Source organism: Mytilus trossulus, chromosome 14 (genome assembly GCF_036588685.1).
Source record: "Mytilus trossulus isolate FHL-02 chromosome 14, PNRI_Mtr1.1.1.hap1, whole genome shotgun sequence".
In the NCBI taxonomy this organism is placed as follows: Eukaryota; Metazoa; Mollusca; class Bivalvia; order Mytilida; family Mytilidae; genus Mytilus; species Mytilus trossulus.
Window position 1 is genome coordinate 1,107,295 of NC_086386.1, and position 23,235 is coordinate 1,130,529.

Here is a 23,235-nt window from a genome sequence, read left to right on the forward strand (position 1 = left end):
TGGAATACAAGACAGACATTGGAATCTCATCAACAATCTCCATAAACATGCTTCATCTGTAATAAAACTTAATGGAAAAATGTCAAATGAATTTATCATTTCACATGGAGTGCGTCATGGTGGTATTCTCTGCGCAAATATGAGTTTTAAAATAACGATTAAATAAATATAATTCGAATGAAATTATTTTCTTCTGAATTGTCTGCCCATAGGTGGCGTTTTTAGGTTATGTGTTTTATCTGATTTGGCGGTTAAATCATTCGACACGACAGGGTCCACTCGATCGGTCACGTTTATTTTTTAATACTACGGTTTTCATAGATTTTGTATCATGCATTAAGAGGTTATTTTGCTTTACATGTGAGGGTTCACTGAATGAGCTATAATGAGTAAAATATAACATTCATAACTAGAGACTCTAAAGAGCCTGTGTCGCTCACCTTGGTATATGTGAATTAAACAAAGGAAGCAGACAGTTCATGACAAAATTGTGTTAAGGTGATTTTGATGTGTTTGTACATCTTACTTTACTGAACATTCTTGCTGCTTAGGGGGTCAATTTTGGTCATTTTGACTTATTTTTGAGTCTTAAATTGCTGTACATTATTGCTGTTTACAGTTTATCTCTATCTATAATAATATTCAAGATAATAACCAAAAACAGCAAAATGTCCTTAAAATTACCAATTGAGAAGTCTGCAACCTAACAACGAGTTGTCCGATTCATCTAAAAATTTCAGGGCAGATAGATGTTGACCAGATAAACAATTTTACCCCTTGTCAGATTTGCTCTAAATGCTCTGGTTTTCGCGTTATAAGCCAAAAACTGCATTTTACCCCTATGTTCTATTTTTAGCCATGGCGGCCATCTTGGTTGGTTGGCCGGGTCAAAAAACACATTTTTTAAACTAGATACATCAATGATGATTGTGGTCAAGTTTGGTTTAATTTGGACAAGTAGTTTCAGAGAAGAAGATTTTTGTAAAAGTTAACGACGCCGGACGACGGCCGCCGGATGCCAAGTGATGAGAAAAGCTCACTTGGCCTTTTAGGACAGGTGAGCTAAAAAGGGAAGGGGATTTAAGTTACGACGTAGCAAACATATCCAATATCATCTGTGAAACAGTTGTTCTGTAATGGTCAACCAACTCATGATAGAAAATACAAGCGCGGGAATATCGTATCATTTGGGAGATATACTCCATATGCAGGTGCTGCTGGCATGCTGCTTTAAGGAAATGGAAAGTTCAGAATGGGGAAGCTGAAATCATCTCGTTTGTACTAAAGTTTTGTTTTTAACCGACCAATATTGTCAATTTCTAGATATAAGTCAAGATATGAGGCAGACTTAACTGTATCTGTCGTATCCTTTATCTCTAGTTCGATGGCACAAATTTTGAATTATTTAGTGAGAGAACATCACAAACTGTACTAATTTATAAACTAATACATGGAAAATTAACAAGTATCAAAGTCAATAGAACATGACTAAGTGAAGGCGAGACATAATAAACTATACATTATGGAATAAACAGTTAATGCTACTTGGAATGTATCAAGGCTCTACGACTTGAAGTTGCTGGGGGGAAATGCAACAGAACTTTGTAACAGACAGACAGACGATTGCATTGGGTTCCGACTAGTTTTAATGCGACAGTCATATACAAGTTAGATGTTTAGTTGGCTATAAAACTAGGCTTAATCCACCACTGTTATTTTACTTTGTTTTCCCCTTTGGAGTTTAGGTATTTAAAACATTTAATTCAACACAAAGACGCTGCCCCAGTTCCCAGAGAGCAACATATGTGTCTCCTTCCCAAAGACTAGGTTTAATCCACCACTCTATGTTTTACTTTTTTCTCCCTCTTTGGAGTTTAGGTATTAACATTTAATTCAACACAAAGACGCTGCCTCAGTTCCCAGAGAGCAACATATGTGTCTCCTTCCCAAAGACAAAATTTATATAACAAACAAATAGTATCATTTTAATTTATTTATTTCATCCTTAATATAACAATGGCACATAAATATTTAATTATGGACGGTTTAAATGTATACTCATTTGTATAGGGACAATGTTGCAGCATATAGATAAATCTAGAAAAGACATATTTTTCAAGGTTATAGTCTCTTGACTGTACATAGAAACTTAAAGTTGTACTAATAGTCAAAACTATCAGATTTACTGTCATACAAATAGAGATTACCATAATATACATAGAGAATCAGATCAACAAACATAAATGATAATACATGGAAAATGCTAAAAAAATATTAGAGTTGTCAAAGTGTAAGAAAGAGTAAACAGATGTTTCAAGGTTTAAAGTGATATGTGTAACTGAGTAAAAAACATAAAATTATAGGAAAAAGTACTTGTAGAAATGTATTACTAAAATCTCATATGAAACAGAATCAGAACCTGAGTTAAATTCATTCAAGAATAATATTTTTTTCAGATTAATCTCCTTTTAAATAAGTTGTAAAATGCTATATCACTAAGTTCTAAGTCTTAAGATAATATTAAAGCAATGGATCCTTTTAACTGAGGTAGAATCACATACATATAAATTATAATACTGAAAGTTCCCAAAACTGAGTATACTGTGTGTAAATATAATGCTTGTTACCAATGTTAAGTTAGAGTCTTTTAGAAGCATATGTCCATATATGAATCATGAATCTTTGAAACATAAGATTAACCGTAAATTAACATGTAAATGAAGATGTGGGTTATTGTTTTAATTAGACAGTATCCCAAGGATGACATCTTGAGAGCAACATACCGTCTGCAACAAGGCAGGTGGCTTAACAATATGTCAAGCTCAACAGTCCATAACTTAAAAGAAACAATAAATGACTTGCATTACATATTAATATATTTCCAGGAATGACCTTGAAATCAATTAGATCTTGTATGCAGTGAACTGTTTCAAAACATATTGTATCACTTTTCCTCATCATCAGATGACCTTAAATAAGTTTAAAGTTGGTCAGCTATAGTGAAAATATTATTTGATTTGGGACTATTAATATGTCAAACATGATTCATATATGGAGTGAATCTTCAAAATGATGCTGCTTAAAGTTTGTCCCTAAGTTTGGTTTAAAAAATTACAAACATTTAAATTATGATCTAGTCTATTAGAATGTGGAAACTTATAAAACAATAAAATTCATGGCCATTTTACAAATAAATAAAAGCAACAACTTGATATGATAAAACAAAATATAAAATGTATAAATTCTATATCACATATGTCTATTAGGTACTATTATCAAAACACTTCTATATGTTGTATAGATATCACAAGATACAATTTAAAGCAGCAATAATGAAATAAAATGAACACAATTCATATATCTGTATCAATTATCTGCATACATGATGGTCCAACATAATAACTGGGTAAGGTCAAAACAGTCACAATAATAGTCATGTCACAGAAAATCATTTCACCATATGGAGCTGGGTTAAGTCAAAACAGTGATGATCTGTCATAATAACTGTCTAAGGTCAAAATAGTCATAATGATGGTCAAATCATCACCCAATGTGGGGATAATTTCAACTTTTATAATGTACCTGTTTATCAAAATGGCCACAATTTGGTTCTTAAATAGATCAATTTCAATAGCCACAAATTGATGATATATTAAAACAATTTCTTTAAAACGAACATCATTGGATTTAAAAACAAGCACAGCTTGGAGATGCTGTCGTTCAACGTTGATAAAATGGACCTAAAGGCTTCAAAACCCTGGCCATATCCTAGGATCAACATATTCCAAATTTTCCATTGTTAGAATAATGAAACTCCACTACTACATTATGAAATCAATTTTTTATCAAGAGGAGAGATGATTTTGGCTTTGAGCACTTCATAACATTATCACTAATTCTACAGATAGCTCAACATAAATAGCACTTTCATTATTTAAATAACTCTCTTTTAATAATCTTAAATAAAATGTCTCCACTTCTTCTAATCTTTGTTTAGGAGATTTTGCGACTAAAAAAAAGATAAAATAAGATATTTTATAAGTATAAGATCACTTGAAGTTTCATTCTTTGGAGATACATGTACTTTTATTTAAATCATGAAGTGGTTATGCTCTTAAGATAACAAAAAGAAAAGAATACGGTGTATAAGTTTATGACACTAAATCACATCTCACATATCCAGAAATCTACGCCCCTTTGCTTTTTTGAATATTATACTAAAGAAATCGGATACGGGTCACGGAAATTACATTAAAGTGATAGGGAATTTTTAAAAAATGTCTGTTATTATTTTAATTTAAGTGATAGACAGGTTGCCGGGGCAGAAAATGAATATACACAACAATATTCACCATTTAAACGAAACATAATGACTGCTGTTGCAAAAATACAGGTTCCTGAGCTATTCTAATAATCGAAGCGAGGGGCCTTTAACATTGCAGTGTAAAATACAGTCTAAAATGGCTGAAACGTTAAATTTGCAAAATTCGTGTTGAAAATTGGCTTACAAGGTCTTTACAAAAACAGGTTGCCGGTGTGAAATTTGAAACTTGAATTTCCAAAGAATAAGCAAGTCCAAACTTGTATGTATAGTCGTTGAACTTTAGGTTCCCACGTAAAATTAAAATGTCACTATTTCAAGAGAAATAAACTCACGAAAGCATTGAAAATTCACTAAATTCGCGTTCATTGTTTTGATTTTGACCGCCTGACAACTTTACGGAAATATCAGTGATTGTAAATAAGGACTCTGTGACGGGCAACTTATGATATCCGTGTTTCAAAGATTTTAATGATATCAAGCCTATCAAGCCAGTCAAGTTCAAACTTCTATCACGTGGTACAATTCTCATTTACATATTATGAATATTAACTAGCAAAACCACTACTCATTTCTGGCTATGATGGGCAAGAGAACAACATTATAATTGTTTTTCTCCATCTCACAGTCACAATCAGGTTTTGATCAGAGAGCAAAAACAACCACTTCACTGTAATGTAACGACAGCCTCTACATTGATACATTAGTTCAAGTGGTAGTCATGACATCAGGTATGCAGACAATTGTAGACATCATATTTCAAATTTCAATCAAATGTTTGATACAAATCAAAATTGAATGTAGTAAAATAAATACTAGTATATAAAAGTATTGATATGTATATAAAAGTGTATACCAGATGTGTTCTGTTTTGTTACATATTTATGTAGGGATCCCAATTCCCTACATTCTTTTGTAATCTGTATCAAGCCACTTGATTTGACAATATTATTACAATATACTTTGGTAATATATAATTAATTATAGAAATGATATTCTCCCTCCAAACATCAGTCTAGGATCACTTCAATACTATCATACAGTAAAGGCTGTTACAAGTCCAAAAACTGAAGGTCATAAAAAGAGGCAAATATTTCTCATTTTTTGTTAAAACTTTGATTCTTTCTTTTATAATCTCAATATAAGTTGTTTGTAATAAAGTATCATAATACTTAAGATTGTTTGAATCATATTCCTAATGGAAAATAACTTGACCATCTCTCATTGGAAGACAGCTTGACCATCTCTTAATGGAAGATAGATCTTGACCATCCCCAACCCGAAGATAGCTTGACCATCTCCAAATGGAAACCAGCTTGATCATATCCAAATGAAAGATAGCTTGAAAATTTTCCATAAGAATTTTGTGAGGTTTTATATTGAAAATTTGAATCAGGTTGTTTTATTTCTCTTAAAATTTTGTAAATTGGGTCAGGCTTTAACAAGAACAATTTTATTGGATCTTACTAATATTTCTTTCAGTGAACCAATGAAAAGGTGACGTTATTCCCTTCAGTGACCCAATGAAAAGGTGACTTTATTCCCTTCAGTGAACCAATGAAAAGGTGACTTGAAACAGCCTTTCTTCCATCATTTGTCCTTGCTGAACATTCACTCTCCTACAAAACATATGATGAACATTTATGTGTTGTCCCTGCCCCTATAATCGATGTGTGGTTTGCCCTTTCCACTTTTTAAAGGTCTTAATTCCCCTGGTTCTCGTGGTGAGTAATAGTCCTGATTATCGTCTAACACAGACCCAGGCCTAGATAACCAACCAGGTCTAAGGTCCACCCCTGTAAGGCGTGTGTCTGATTCAGATTTATTGTGATGCCAAACTTGGTCCATCCCTGTCAATGTTGATTGATGGGTATTTAGATGTAGTAGATGAACTCCAGATGATTTTTGTAATGGTTGTAATCGAGGATTCTGTAAGTATAAGAATAATTCATTATAAATATTATCATTGGTGGTTGACTTTTAGTAAATTTATACCAATATTAAAACAGTAATTATCAATTCGCCTTTCAGAATTTAATGCATCCTGGGTAATATTTTCAAAAGCGTACACCAAAGCGTTTTGATTGGTTTAAAACGTTATAAACAATGGAAATTCAACCAATGACGTAACGTTATTTTAACTTTGGGGTACGAACAATGAAATTACCCATGATGCTTTAGATTCTGAAACGGCCAATTAAGACACTACATCAAGAAAAATGGTCAGTCACTTCTTGATGTGCACACCAACATTTTAGCTCCTCTAAACCTGTTATGGATACTCAAACACACATTAGATTTGAAAAGCCCCCTCATGTTCCAACTCATCACTTTCAAAACTGCTGACTAATATGAAATCAATCTGATCAAAAGTACTGAAGAAATTTGTGACAAAATGTGTTTAGTTCCTTCAACATATTGAAAAATTAAAAACAATTCAATATGAATTCATACTGTCCTTTAGGACTGTAAAATCTCAGAAAGTTTTCAAGTAAATATTTGTTTGATGGCTTGACATAAAGTGTATGCAATATAGCCCCCACTTCTAGTACTGAAATATCTTTCAATCTGAACAAGACTTTTATCAATTTTTGTTAGCATCTAATGTAAAATGTTTGATATAAACATTTTTACAAATCAAGAATGCCAGTAAAATTATGAAGAATACTAGAATTCTAATTTTAAAATAATATCTTTTTAAAATTAAATAGATAATCAGAATTTGTTTGTGTCCTCATATATAAGGTTTATCACTATGAGCCTTAATCCTCACCTTATCTATTGGTGTCTTTGTTCGTTTCCGTAGTGATATTTGTTTGCCGTATTTACTTTCATACATATCCTTAGACATGTAATCTCTATTTTGTAGAGGTTCTCTGGCAGATATCTGAGCCTCACATGAATCCTCATCCATCTGCTCAAAATCTATCCGACTTGTTGTCCGTGACGGATTAAAGCGACTGGTTGGAGTTACTCTTCCCATGTTATCATTGGCTAGTATCTGTAAAATCAAAACACATATACAGTCTACAGAAAGCTAGAGAATTGTTTTATGTTCTCGTAACCTATCTCCTTCTCCTTTAACTAGTAAAGCCAAGGGGGGGAAATCTTCCCAAACATTAAGAAACAGTGACTTTCCTTAATAACAAACTCATTTGAACACTATCAGTTCTAATGCACAAAACCAAATTCAATGCACATGTTCATTTCAAAGTATAAAATTCAGATTTATATAAACTTCAGAATCATTTATCTCCATTTTTACTCCAGACACTATATGTTTCTTAAATAATATTTTCTGAAGCGTTACTGAAGAGAAAGCAGTTGTCAAATGCTCATCTGATATGGTAAAGTGACATCTTAAAGATTATAGACCATCAAATGAAAATATGGGACACAAAGTTCTCCCAATAATTACTTCTGGTATGTTTAGGTCAAGAAAGCTAAAGAGGCCTGTCACAGACAACAAGATAACTTTACAATTACAAGAATTGCTGATACATCCTAAGATTTAAATTGTGATGAATTTCACAAAAATACTTAAAATCATAAAGATTCCAGTAAAATTTATAATCAATTTTTATCTAGGATTTTTTGTAAAAAGATCCCCCGTGTTTATCTTGTTATTTTTTATACTTCCTTTTCTAAGTCTTGAGCATTCAGTTTTTATTTGTGTTAGTCGGTTAAAGAGCTCACCAGAGCTCATGTTTTTCTTGTTATTATGTATATCTATGCCGACTCTAAATAAAATTTACTTACTTACTTACTTACTTGTGTTTTTAGTCGTTGCATTATTTTATTCAGAAGTGTTTGTTGTAGAAAGAGGGAAAATAAATACCTGTAAAAATTTCTTTTTCTTTTTTTTCTTTGCGAGTTGATGCATGACAGAACCTGACTGTAGTTCTGTGTTCTCAATAGGTCGCCTAAAAATAAACATTGGTAAATAGTTGACAATGTAAAATTTGCCTTTCTGTCATGATATTAAATTAGCTATGCTATTTACCTGTGTGATTAATTGTTTTTTGCGAGCCTGTAACTTTTGTCACATACATGAGACATAGCCTCATTGTCATCAGCATCAGCCTCGGCATCCACAAATATTCACTCTGTCGTTAAAGTCTTTTTTAAATTCTAATAACTTTCTTAAACTATCCTGGATTTCTACCAAACTTGGATAGAAGCTTGTTTATGATCATAAGATAGTATCCAGAAGTAAATTTATTGAAAAAAAAATATAAAAAAATCTGTATATTACTTTTAAATGGACTTTTTTCTGCCAGTAAACAGTTTTTTAAATTTTGATTACTTTCTTAAACAATCCTGGATTTGAACTAATCTTGGACAGATGCTTGTTTTTGATCAAAAACTAGAATCTGGAAGGAAATTTTGTAAAAATATATATTTCCTATTTTTCCATATATTACTTATAAAATGACTTAGTTTTTCTTCCAGTTAACATTACACACAGTCTGCAGTTAAAGTTTTTAAAACATTATTTAGATTCATAAACTATCCTGGATTTTTACCAATATTACACAGAAGCTACTTACAATCACAAGATAGTATCCAGAGGAAAATGTTTGATAACTTTTTCCCCATTTTTGTTGACCCTGCAACTAACAGGAATTTAAGTATAGACATAGGGTTCTGTGGAACCCTCAATATTTTTTATATAGATTATAGACGATTGGTTTTCCTGTTTCAATGGTTTAACTTTAGTCATTTTTTGGGGCCCTTTATAGATTGCTGTTCATCCTGAGCCAAGGCCCATGTTGAAGGTCGTACATTGACCTATAATGGTTTACTTTTTACAAATTGTGACTTGGATGGATAGTTGTCTCATTGACACTCATACCACCCCATCTCCTTATATCTATATGTAAGTTGTGTTAATATCTACCATGAAGTCTCTTGCCCATACGGTCTATTATTATAGGTAGTCTGTGATGTCACTGGTTCAGGGTTCAGGTTCATGTACTTGGTATGTGCTCTAGCTTGAACTGCCTGATTGGTTGGTTCTCGGTGGAAACCAATATCTAGAACAAACAATAAACTCTTATGAAGCCTTATAAAAACTAGGAGAAACATACGGAACATATCTGTGTATTACATACTAGCAATATATATATATATCAAAATTACAAGTTGTATATGACTATCATAATATGAAATTCAACAGCAACAAAATATTATCAATTGGTAAACCCTGTGTTACACTTATGTATCATCTAATCTAGTATAAATCATGCAGTAAAGCTTGATGGGGCCTCCCTTATTATGTAATGGGTGAAAAGCTGATGCAATAGGTTACTTTTTTTTCAAATTTCATAATTTATATGAAAAGGGCCATGAAATTTGAAATAAATTCTAAATCTGTGAAAAGGGTGGCATGTCTGATGTCAAATCTTCTCACCCCTCCCACAAAAAAGATCAAAGTTTGCCCCTTTTTACCCCTATATTTAAGCCAAAATTAAATAGGGATAATATAAACTCCTGCAAAGATTTCAGTAATCTGATTTCTTGCTTAAGAATAACATTTGTCCTATAAAGTACATGCATATATAATATATCTGGATATTCTTTCTACAGTTGTACAACTAATTACTTTAATGAATATTTACTAATTAACATATAGCATGGGAAATACAGTTTGTCTGTCAATGTTCTAAACTGATAAGTATGGATGCTATACAAAAACATAACATAAATAGTGTAAAATAGTATTGATCTCTCATTGATATATTGTACAGCATTAGATCCTCATATTCTGTTTACAGTATTATAAATCAATATGGTTTTAAATGTTAGTTCTTGTATTTCCAGAAACATCATAGTTATAAAAGGTTATCTATCATAGAAAAACAATATTTATGTAATTCCTTTAATGCAGGGAGTAATAAATGGTCACTCCTAATTCTACAAAGCTTCTATCAATATGTGGTGCAGGATAACAGAGTCTGGCCATGTCAAAGTATTTCTTATCTACTAAAGCAAAGCATCAACATCAAGGTTGGAGAGTGCATCATACAGTAAATATATAATTAGACTACTACATTTTATTGTAATCACTTAAAATTTCTCTTCTAGTACTGACTGTAGGTAAATAGCTTAAAGATCTAACTGGAAATAAAGAAAACAAAAATCTACAAATTAATTGTTGTTGTTTGAACGCTTACATTAAAGTAACCTTTCAAATCAGAAAATTGAACTCTGACATACAAAGTAACCTTTAACATCAGAGGATTGACCTTTTACATTACACTTAGCCTTGAACATCAGAAAATTGAACTCTGACATACAAAGTAACCTTTAACATTAGAGGATTGACCTTTTACATTACACTTAGCCTTGAACATCAGAAAATTGAACTCTGACATACAAAGTAACCTTTAACATCAGAGGATTGACCTTTTACATTACACTTAGCCTTGAACATCAGGAAATTGAACTCTGACATACAAAGTAACCTTTAACATCAGAGGATTGACCTTTTACATTACACTTAGCCTTGAACATCAGAAAATTGAACTCTGACATACAAAGTAACCTTTAACATCAGAGGATTGACCTTTTACATTACACTTAGCCTTGAACATCAGGAAATTGAACTCTGACATACAAAGTAACCTTTAACATCAGAGGATTGACCTTTTACATTACACTTAGCCTTGAACATCAGAAAATTGAACTCTGACATACAAAGTAACCTTTAACATCAGAGAATTGACCTTTTACATTACACTTGGCCTTGAACATCAGGAAATTGAACTCTGACATACAAAGTAACCTTTAACATTAGAGGATTGACCTTTTACATTACACTTAGCCTTGAACATCAGAAAATTGAACTCTGACATACAAAGTAACCTTTAACATTAGAGGATTGACCTTTTACATTACACTTAGCCTTGAACATCAGAAAATTGAACTCTGACATACAAAGTAACCTTTAACATCAGAGGATTGACCTTTTACATTACACTAAGCCTTGAACATTAGAAAATTGATATCAGACAAACATATAAACATTAACACCATAGAACTCTAAATTAAGGATTACTAAGTATCAGAATCAGTAGTGCTATGAATTATGTTTCAACTTTCTTTCTTAAATGCCCATATGCAGCTCAAACTTTTATATAAGGGCCAAATAGTTATCAAAGGTACCAGGATTATAATGGCTCTAAGTCTGTAAAACTGACTTACAAAAAGACAAGTAACTTTATAAAAGGGTGAACATTGAGCATTCTCAATATAAAGATAAAATTCAAATTTAACAGATAGAAATGTGCCATATATTATATATATAGTAAAGAGAACTTCTAAAAATATAAGGGATGTATCCAAGAAACAGAATATTAGATTCTCCCAGACAATAGTGTTAAATTAATTCTCCCTGGCAGTATTGTTAAATTAATTCTCCCTGGCAATAGTGTTAAATTAATTATCCCCACTTCCAATAACTGATTGTAAGTCATCATTCAATAGTTTCTCCCTCTTTCCTTAGATACATTTCATATTTACCCACAATGCTAAGTGTTACAGATCCTGAAATTACCAAATAAACTACTGTGATAATTTATGTTTGATATGTTAATCATTGATATAACCCAGGTCTTTGTTAACACATGTAACTCAGGATTACTAAAAAAACTAGCTCTAATTGATAAATTTAAGTTTAGTAAACAATCAACATATGTTAGCAAAAGAACATTAAAAGTAGTATGTTAGTTACTTGAGCACTTAACTCCTATTAACACTAGTAACAATGTGGTTAAATTGGACAATTATTTACACAACAAGTGTTAAACAACTTGTCTGTTCATACAACGAAACTTGAATAATCAACTCAGGTGTTCACAAGTTAATATGGTGATACTTGAACAATAAACTCTTGTGTACACATGTTCATACATTGAAACTTGAACAACCAATACAGGTGTACACAAGTTCATACAGTGAAGTTTGATCAACCAACTCTTGTGTACACATGTTCATACATTGAAACTTGAACAACCAATACAGGTGTACACAAGTTCATACAGTGAAGTTTGATCAACCAACTCTTGTGTACACATGTTCATACATTGAAACTTGACCAACCAATACAGGTGTACACAAGTTCATACAGTGAAGTTTGATCAACCAACTCTTGTGTACACATGTTCATACATTGAAACTTGAACAACCAATACAGGTGTACACAAGTTCATACACTGAAGTTTGAACAACCAACTCTTGTGTACACAAGTTCATACATTATTAACTAGAACAACCAACTTGTGTGTTCCAAAGGTATTTACTTGTACAATCAACCCATGTGTACACAAGTTCATACAGTGAAACTTGAACCACCACCTTTTGTGTACACAAGTTGATACAGTATTAACTTGAACCACCAACTCTTGTGTACACAAGTTGATACAGTATTAACTTGAACCACCAACTCTTATGTACACAAGTTCATACAGTGAAACTTGAACAATCAACCCATGTGTACACAAGTTCATACAGTATTAACTAGAACAACCAACTTGTGTGTTCCAAAGGTATTTACTTGAACAACCAGCTCTTGTGTACACAAGTTCATACAGTATTAACTTGAACCACCGACTCTTGTGTACACAAGTTAATACAGTATTAGCTAGAACCACCAACTCTTGTGTACACAAGTTAATACAATGAACCACAAACAACCAACTCATGTGTACACACATTAATACATTAGGAACTAAAGCAGACAAGCTTTGACATGTGTATAGTAAAATACAGTTAATGAAAAACAGTCTGCCTGTTGTAAATCCAAAAAGTAAACAACTTATTCTTATTCACTCATTGATAAGGAATTGAATTAATTCATAAACTTCAATTATTATGGCACAATGTATATATATTTATTTGGAAACAGTCCTGAAAATCTAAACAAAAATATTTATATCTGATAAAAAGATTTCTAAGTTTCAATAAAGCAAATCTACAAAGCAAAATCACATAATATCTATTTTACTAAATGTATGTCATGTGATCTATCCCATAATCCAATGTTCCTAACTGCACAAAAACAGAGAGTAGAACAAAAAAGAAAAAGAGTGAAGAATTTCAGTTCAATACTGTGCATAAAACAGACCACAACATGACTTCTTTTAATCATTCTGAAATAGGGATGTTACTGAAAGGTCAAATCTTCAATTGAAAGGTCAAATCTTTAATTGAAAGGTCAAATCTTTAATTGAAAGACAAATAAAGAGGAACAGATTAGGCATTGTCTGATATTGAAAATTATTGACATCTTAATACAATATGATTTATAAAGTATACTACTTGATACAATATGATTTATAAAGTATACTACTATTCTCTTTGAAGAAGTCATTGTTGTGAACAAACATTTCTTATACCTGGTGTTGGACTTCTTGGTGAAGTATATTCCCTCATTGTTACACTCCCATCTAAATAAACATATCACCTATTAAATATGTGTACGTCTAACTTCATGTTACACTCCCATCTAAATAAACATATCACCTATTAAATATGTGCACGTCTAACTTCATGTGAAATCTTGTGTAGAAGCTGTGAAACAATCCCTGACAATGATTGGTCCTCAGAATATATAAGTTTCAGTCCCTTTCAATAAGATCTGTGACAGACCTTTATAGACAAGGTCCTTGTCAACAAATGCATGGCTACACAGTTCAGGTTATGTAACTTAATTGTAGATATGGCATTGCTGATTAATTTTAGTATTAAAAGTTTGTCTATCTTTAAATCAAAAGTTTTCAAGATAATAAGTTAAGAGTTAAGGTTAATTATTAGAACAAAAGATGGTTTAGTTCTTTAGTATTTTTTTAGATCTTCTTTAATGACTTTTTGTGTTTACTGTTTACAGTTTATGACTATCTTTTAAATTAATCAAAATAATAAGCAAAACACACTGATTTTTATAAAATCATGATTCAAGTGTATCAACTTCAATAACATGTCTGAACTTATGGTTTAAGTCACATTGGTATTTTTAATATTTGGAATAGCCAATCACTTTCTTGATTCTAGTCTTTCTATATGTATTAAAAGTTTTCAAGTTGAAGGCAAAACCACAAAAATAAGTAGGAAAATTTTAAGGACTATAATTTCTTTAGAGATAATTTATAAATTGAATAAAAGATAGATCTTTACATTCTTAACAATAGTCACACCTATTAAAGTTTGAAAGTTACCACATAACTACTTAAAATTTACAATTTTGTAGAATTTTGGCCATGACTGCCATTACCTTTGATATACCAAAATTGAATTGAAAAATCCAGTGGGGAAGATGTTTGAATAACTGACAAATCCCAGACATGAGGTCAAACTGCCATTAAAGGTTAAATGAAGTGAACCCTTTTAGCTTGTGAATTGAACATGCACATTGACTCAAATGTATCTCTGTAGCTAGCCATTCACCAAGCTGACATTGGAGTTAAAACAAATACACTCTTTACATTGTGACTTTCAAGCTAGCCATTCACCAAGCTGACACAAAATGTATTATAAAATTAAACCTAGTGTTTTAGATCTGTTAAGAGCAGGAGGCTGGATTTGTTTTATAGACACTGCAGGCTGTGTACCTCGAGCTGTCTGGATATTCTGAACATTTTTCATTATAAGAATTTCACGAGCTTGCTGAAGGTTGTCGTCTATTAATACAAGAAGAAATAGTGAAATCAGTTTCTCTTAGTAGATTAGATTTCTATGTTTTTGTAATGAAAACAAGGGACTGCAATTGTTGCAGTTGGCTTCATTTGGACTTCATAACTACAATAGTTTATTAATTTAAATACTGTCTCTTTAAAAAAAAAGTAAGGTTCTCAGAACCTCTGAAAATATTACTTACAAATTAATAACATAAAGGTGACCTGTTGGTTTATATCAATAAATGTGTAAGACATCCTTATTTCATTAGTATTATTCAGGAATTATGTTGGTTTATATCAATAAATGTGTCAGACATCCTTATTTCATTAGTATTATTCAGGAATAATGTGACTGGAAATTACTTGTTATACAGGAACTAATAATATCTATATATGGCACTAGAAAAGTAGCAATTAAATCATATAAATCATGAGCGAAATAATCTAGGAAATAAATTAGTTAAGGTTTTCAATAAATTCAAACGGGACAAACAAAGATAATTTTCCCAGTTGAACTGGTTTCCTCCCCCAACCTACCATAGTACTGGTTCCTGCTACGTTTGTTGACCTGCATCCCATTTCCTCCATAGTTTATAAAGCTACTCTCTCTATACTTGGACTGTTGTATGTTGGTGTCTTGGTTCTGTAGCTGAAGTCAAATGTAAAAATCAGTATTGGAGGCAAATTAAACTATAAGGGGTAGTTGGAAACCCTTGCTGTTCTTTATCTCAAAGTCAATGTGAGACCTTCAACACCTAGCAAAACAAACTCTCACTACACTGCAAATCATTCATAATTATTGTATGTAGTTAGGACAATGGCTCTATATATGTTGTGGAGACACAGTTGTGTAAAAAAATAACTAAGTTCTATTTAGGACTGAGTGCAAAGATTTTTTTCATTGTACAGTATAAACTTAAAATTTGTAAATCTTTCAAATTCCTGAATTTTCCTTTTAATTTTTTTATGTCAGTATGTTGACCTTGTTATGCACAGTAAGAACTGATTGTTTCATGGAGTTGTTTAGACTGATTGTCATTGGGTTAACTTGATTAACCGATATAACTCATTCATAAGAGAACAAATTCAGATTGGTGTTTTAAGCAACACTAAATACTTTAAGGAATGTCTGAGTTATCTCCCATTGTCCAATGACATCATTCGCCATGTAAGAAAAACTAATAGACACCATCTATACATAATATACATTGTAAAAAGAACTTATAGATATTCATGAAAAAGAAACACTATTAATTTGTGTAATCTAGTAAACTTTGTATGTATCTCAGTTTGTTTTAAACTGTCTCTTTGCGATATATATGCTTCATATCATATGACAACAATGTCATGCTGAAGAATGTACCATGAAAAGAGTAAATATTCATCTCTTTTTAAAAGAATTAAGGAAAGAGAGTTTTCCTTTGTGATAAACATGTAATTACTTTAGCATCAGATAATCTGTCTGTAATTGTCTGTATAAAGGATCCCTGGTGTGGTTTCTCCTTCTTACGACCTAATGTACTTGACTTTATTCTTTGGAGTTCTTCTTGCATAGCTTTGTCTAAGAACTGAAACAGAAAATAAATGTTAATATTTCCAAAATCTAATCATTTTCATAAAAATTTTGTTTTAAAATTATGAATTGTTGAGGACTAAAATTCCAGCTCTCTCTGGCGAGTAAAATCTTAGATGATTGTGGCTGTACTTGTTAGATATGATTGTGGCTGTACTTGTTAGATATTTTTGGGTTTTGATACTGATCAATGTGAATGAATTTGGTTTTACCATGGTTTTTTTTATTGTATCTTAATTATAAGGGAGACCTGATCAATTTTTTTTATCAGTATCTGTCTTTTATATTCTATCTGTCGATATATCAGTATGGGGACTTTTGAGTCTATAAGAAAGCGATAAGACAATCCCATTTATGTACCTTGATGATAATTGTTCATATCTAGATTTGATAAATAATAATAGCAAACAGAATGTCTAAAACCTCTTGAAAGGTTAGCTATTCAAGCATCTGTAACCCAGAAAATCTTAAAAAATTAAGAGACTCAACAAAAGTATTAATATGTTATGCCTATTTCAATATTTAACATGTATTGTCAATCTGGTATGTTAACATGGAAGACTTTTCTTATAGTTCAATCCATCTGCATCGATTGTACATGTTAAGAAAAAGAAAAAAAAAAAGAAAAAAAAGAACCTGACTAAATGAACATATCAATAAATTTTAAAAACTATGAAATGTAAAATACAGAAACAGAAATTGTGGAATAACTAGATATCATTGAGATGGAAGCCATCTCTGTGGGCCCCGCTGTCAATAATGTGGGGTAAATAAGTTGTATGGATAATCTGATATGAAGCATTATTTGAAGTTATTACATAGTTTCATGTGTGATTTCAATCTAAGATTTTAAGTTAAAACTGATAAATATTCTCATTTTACTTTCATAGTATAATAATGATATGACTGCACGATGTGAACTAATTGTTGACTACTCTAAGGTGACTTCTGGATATATGGATTGATGTTTGAACAATATGTTTAAAGGTGCTGCCCAATTGATATTTGTCACATATTTTTAGAATTATGCCTTCAATATATTATGACCCACCAAGTATAAAGTATGAAATATTAACGGTTCTCGAGAGGTAGAGCGGACACAATTTGTTAAGAACAACGAACGGATGGACAGACCGACAGACTGACCTAAGACCTAGGATGCATACATTATGACACATTCTCTGGTGTTGGTTTATATATATGTTAAGTTGAAAATGTTTGTCAGGTATAAAGTATGAAATAATAACAGCTGTCCTCTCAAAATATAGTGTGGATCAAATTTGTTAGCGATGGACAGACCAACAGACAGACAGACCTTTGACCTAGGAAGTGGTACATACATCATGACACACCCTCTGGTGTTGGTTAAAATGGATGTCAAGTATAATATTTGAAATCATAATGGTTCTCAAGATATAGAGCGGACACAATCTTCACCACAGGACACAGGATTGTCAACTGAAACCAAAGTTTTTTTTACGTTGACCTTTGACCTAAGAAGTTGTACATACATCATGACACGCCCTCTGGTGGTGGTTAAAATGGATGTCAAGTATAAACTTTGAAATCATAATGGTTATCTAGATATGGAGTGGACACGATCTTCACCACAGGACACGGGGTTGTCAACTCTAAACCAAAGTTTTTGACCTTGACCTTTGACCTAGGAAGTTGAACATACATCATGACACACCCTCTGGTGTTGGTTAAAATGGATGTCAAGTATAATATTTGAAATCATAATGGTTCTCAAGATATAGAGCGGACACAATCTTCACCACAGGTCACAGGATTGTCAACTGAAACCAAAGTTTTTTTGACGTTGAACTTTGACCTAGGAAGTTGTACATACATCATGACACGCCCTCTGGTGGTGGTTAAAATGGATGTCAAGTATAAACTTTGAAATCATAACGGTTATCTAGATATGGAGCGGACACAATCCCACAGGACACAGGGTTGTCAACTCTAAACCTAAGTTTTTTAGACGTTGACCTTTGACCTAGGAAGTTGTACATACATCATGACACGCCCTCTGGTGGTTGTTAAAATGGATTTCAAGTATAAACTTTGAAATCATAACGATTATCTAGATATGGAGCGGACACAATCCCACAGGACACGGGGTTGTCAACTCTAAACCAAAGTTTTTGACCTTGACCTTTGACCTAGGAAGTTGTACATACATCATGACACGCCCTCTGGTGGTTGTTAAAATGGATGTCAAGTATAAACTTTGAAATCATAATGGTTATCTAGATATGGAGCGGACACGATCTACACCACAGGACACAGGGTTGTCAACTAAAACCAAAGTTTTTGACCTTGACCTTTGACCTAGAAAGTTGTACATACAACATGACACACCCTCTGGTGTTGGTTGATAATCATATTAAGTATTAAGTATGAAATCATAATGGTTCTCTAGATATGGAGCGGACACGAAAGTGTTACGGACGGACGGACGGACGGACGGACGGACGGACGGACAGACGGACAGACGGACGGACGGACAGACTGATCACTATAGGGCGACCCGACTTTTAGTCGGGAGTCGGGGGCCCTAATTACAGATGTATGTATTAAACTCTCCTTTGCCACTATATGTATTCATTAAGTTTTTGGTCAGCATTAAATTTTTTTTAATTCATTCTCTTGGATTCAGTCTATAAACTGGTGCCATAAGTATCTCAGGTAAAATGTGTTCCACAAATATAATTTTCCACACGATCAAACATTGTAGGTGTCAAAAAGCAACAAGATTAACTGACATTCATATTGAGACTTACTTTTTTTCTTTCCTGCTGAGGACTGCCATGTTTGTCTACCAGAGTATTAGGAGCTTGAACATTAACGGTATAAGTGGAGGGTTTGTTTGTAGATATGTAAGTATTATTAGATCTGCCATCTCTAGGCGTCGGGGGAGGCTGATCGGGGGGAGTACTGTCTTTAGGTTTATATATTCTAAAATCTAAATCTGGAGAAGTCTTTTTCTTGAGGTATTTAGATTCTGTAAATGAAATGTCTAATTCTTCGGTTGTTGGTGTACTACTGCTGTCTTTAGACATTGTCTCGTCTTCACTAACGTCCGTCCGTGATTCTAAAGACACATTGTTAAAGTATTTGAATTCAGAATTCGTCCTATCCACCTGATACATCTTTTCTGTTTCAAACTTATCCACATTGGCTTTAGAATCAACATTTTCTATTGTAAATTTCTTATCTTTAGGTGTCCGTGGTATTATTGATTTAGCCGGAGGAGAAGCTCTCCCATTTTGCACTACAACAGACTTTTCAATGTTAAACATTTTTTCCTGTTCCATTTCTCCATTTATATTTTCTGATTGACTAGCAAATGTAATTCCTTTCTGTTTAGCAGAGTTTTTGCGTTTATCGTCTTTTTCCATCATTTCTATATCAATTCTGACTTTGGGTTCACCATTTTGTTTATCAGCGTTGGACACATTTTTCGCCTGTTTGATATATTTACTTTGTGCCGGTGTAGGAGTATAACTATCTTCCTCAGTGTCCATTCTCTCCTCCTGTCGATTGTCCATTCTCTCCTCCTGTCGATTGTTCAGGTCCTCAGTCATTTTTGGTCCAGTTCCAGGTCGGGTCATACTTAAATTTTTCAAATTTTCACTACAAAAACAAATACTACATATTATATCATACACAACATTAGGACTATAATGTATTTACATACCTATATCAGTTAATTATAGTTGTGTGGATACAACCTTGATTTTTATCAAATCTCTAGAGATTAAAGGTCAATGTCTTTGTTACTTTGTCAATGATTTCAGTAAATAAACTGATTTATCTACTGAAAGTAGTGGAGTTACTGTTACTTTTTAACATATCATGTGTATAAGCATGTATCTGTTGAATCAGTATGAAAGATACAATTAGTGAAGTGTTTTTCTAACTTGTGTTTACATGTGAGCTTTGTAAGGTGTGAGACTTTTCCTGTAAAATTTATACACCTTATCGCTATTTGGTCCAATCTGGGAAAAACAGTCATTTACACAACTTCCTGTTTGGGTCATGCCACCAAAAATAGAGGTCATCAGTAGTGAGCTGAGGGAGGAAAAACTTTTAGAAAGCGACAATTAAGGAACTTTGATAGGGAATGATCCACTTTTTCGAAATTAAAACTGAAGTAAAACATATTTGGGTTTGAAGTATTTATGGTAGTTTTATTTAAACAGGTATCATTAAAAGTATCATGTATGGTGCATTGTTTAAACAGGGTCCCAGATGGCTTCAACTGGATGAAAAAGTGTAATTTTAGAACTTATCCGGAATGGAATAAATAGCGATTAGATGTATTGGTAATGCATTGCTACTGAGCTCGATCAGTGAAGCGTGTTTGAATAAATATCTTTTGCATGCTATTACTAATATTAATTGTTAGTTACTGAACCACAGATTTAATTTTCAAAGTCATTCTTACATTGTGTTTCCAACCTATTTAATTATGACTCAATGGCTAGGTCAGTTGAGTCACAATTGTAGGACATACTGAAATGTTTAGCCAGTCACTTTTGCATGCTGTTTTTTTTTTAAATATTTACAAGAGCTGTTTTTTTTTCACTTTTGTTTTACTAATATACAAATATTTACCTGTTGACTTGGTCAGTCAAGTCACTTTTGTTTTACTTATATACAAATATTTACCTGTTAACTTGGTCAGTCAAGTCACTTTTGTTTTACTAATATTTACCTGTTAACTTGGTCAGTCAAGTCACTTTTGTTTTACTTCTATACAAATATTTACCTGTTGACTTGGTCAGTCAAGTCACTTTTGTTTTACTACTATACAAATATTTACCTGTTGACTTGGTCAGTCAAGTCACTTTTGTTTTACTACTATACAAATATTTACCTGTTGACTTGGTCAGTCAAGTCACTTTTGTTTTACTACTATACACATATTTACCTATTGACTTGGTCAGTCAAGTCACTTTTGTTTTACTACTATACAAATCTTTACCTGTTGACTTGGTCAGTCAAGTCACTTTTGTTTTACTAATATACACATATTTACCTGTTGACTTGGTCAGTCAAGTCACTTTTGCGTTTTTTGCTAGCACTATGATTGTTTAAACGTTTAATGGTAATGTGTTGATTACGATTGAGAAGTTGTTGAGTACGGAAGGCAGGATGTTGAAGGCAGTCGTCAATAGTATATCTATCTCCAGGTTCCAGTTTTAATGTATTCTGTTAACAAACAAATCATTTCATTACAAATCAACTTTCTTAAAAAAAGTATATTGAAATAGTATTTATATATATTAAGATTTGAGCAAAAATAGTAATATAAGATGATAAGAAACGAAGAGGATGTTTAATACATTTCACTTTTTCCTTGACCAAATTCCATCTCCCAATACCAACCATATCAACAATCCAGTAGCAAAACCTTCTCTTCTTCAACCAAATTAACATCACTCTTCAAAAAAACTCTCCATAGCAACCAGATTAACATTCCTATGTCATATAATTTTCCCTTCTGCAACCACATTAACATCCCTGTCACAGGACCCCCCTTTCTGCAACTACATCAACATTCCTGTCACATGATCCCCATTGAAACCACACCAACATCCCTGTCACATGACCCCCATGGAAACCACACCAACATCCCTGTCACATGACCCCCATGGAAACCACACCAACATCCCTGTCACATGCCCCTCTTCTGCAACCATATCTACATCCCTATGTCCCATGACCTTCCCATAGTAACCAGACCAACATCCCTATGTCCCATGACCTTCCCATAGTAACCAGACCAACATCCCTATGTCCCATGACCTTCCCATAGTAACCAGATCAACATGTGTCGCATAACCTCCCCATAGTAACCAGATCAAGATCCCTATGTTCCATGACCTCCCCATAGTAACCAGATCAACATGCCTTCTATATGACCTCCCTATAGTAACCAGATTGAAATCGCTATGTCTTGCTTATACTGCAATTACTGTATTGAAATATTTCAATGTTTTCTCAATTAGGTATTTACATGGTTTTGGTTTTTTATGGTAAAAAAAGTTTTGTGTGATAACAGTTTTAACTTATATATCAGATGAAAAGCTCACACTTAATTTTATTTCCTTAAAAAGAACAGTGAACCTCTTATTAATCATACCTCCATAAAGTCTATCAGGACACCACTGAGTATTCCTTGGTAACGTTTCTGTATCGTCTGTGGCCTGACAACGGAGGGAAACTGAAAGTACAACATAAATCATGATTACAAGTATCCATGGTAACATTTCTGTATCGTCTGTGGCCTGACAGCGGAGGGAAACTGAAAGTACAACATAAATCATTATATCAGGTATCCATGGTAACATTTCTGTATCGTCTGTGGCCTGACAACAGAGGGAAACTGAAAGTACAACATGAATCATTATAACAGGTATCCATGGTAACATTTCTGTATCGTCTGTGGCCTGGAAACAGAGGTAAACTGAAAGTACAACATAAATCATTATAACAGGTATCCATGGTAACATTTCTGTATTGTCTGTGGCCTGACAACAGAGGGAAACTGAAAGTACAACATAAATCATTGTTACAAGTATCCATGGTAACGTTTCTATATTGTCTGAGGCCTGACTACAGAGGTAAACTGAAAGTACAACATGAATCAT

The 23,235-nt window shown here is 32.7% G+C and overlaps 1 protein-coding gene across 14 annotated transcripts in view; it reads right to left on the bottom strand.

The window, feature by feature from the left end:
- Nucleotides 1-1,969: 1,969 nt before the first annotated feature.
- LOC134696131 (cyclin-dependent kinase-like 5) overlaps nucleotides 1,970-23,235 on the bottom strand; it is a 43,380-nt gene continuing 22,114 nt past the window's right edge. For 8 of the 14 annotated variants that reach the window (XM_063557752.1, XM_063557753.1, XM_063557758.1 and 5 more), the window contains 10 exons: nucleotides 22,728-22,808; nucleotides 21,621-21,793; nucleotides 19,360-20,212; nucleotides 16,440-16,565; nucleotides 15,535-15,646; nucleotides 14,866-15,000; nucleotides 9,222-9,357; nucleotides 8,160-8,244; nucleotides 7,095-7,322; nucleotides 1,970-6,250 (listed from right to left, as the gene is read on the bottom strand). In XM_063557752.1, coding sequence (XP_063413822.1) covers nucleotides 5,963-6,250; nucleotides 7,095-7,322; nucleotides 8,160-8,244; nucleotides 9,222-9,357; nucleotides 14,866-15,000; nucleotides 15,535-15,646; nucleotides 16,440-16,565; nucleotides 19,360-20,212; nucleotides 21,621-21,793; nucleotides 22,728-22,808 — 2,217 coding nt within the window. In that variant the 3' untranslated portion in view covers nucleotides 1,970-5,962. Of the gene's footprint in view, nucleotides 6,251-7,094; nucleotides 7,323-8,159; nucleotides 8,245-9,221; nucleotides 9,358-11,845; nucleotides 11,870-13,719; nucleotides 13,771-14,865; nucleotides 15,001-15,534; nucleotides 15,647-16,439; nucleotides 16,566-19,359; nucleotides 20,213-21,620; nucleotides 21,794-22,727; nucleotides 22,809-23,235 lie in introns of all 14 variants that reach the window. The other 6 variants (XM_063557759.1, XM_063557766.1, XR_010102901.1 and 3 more) reach the window with 5 other exon arrangements.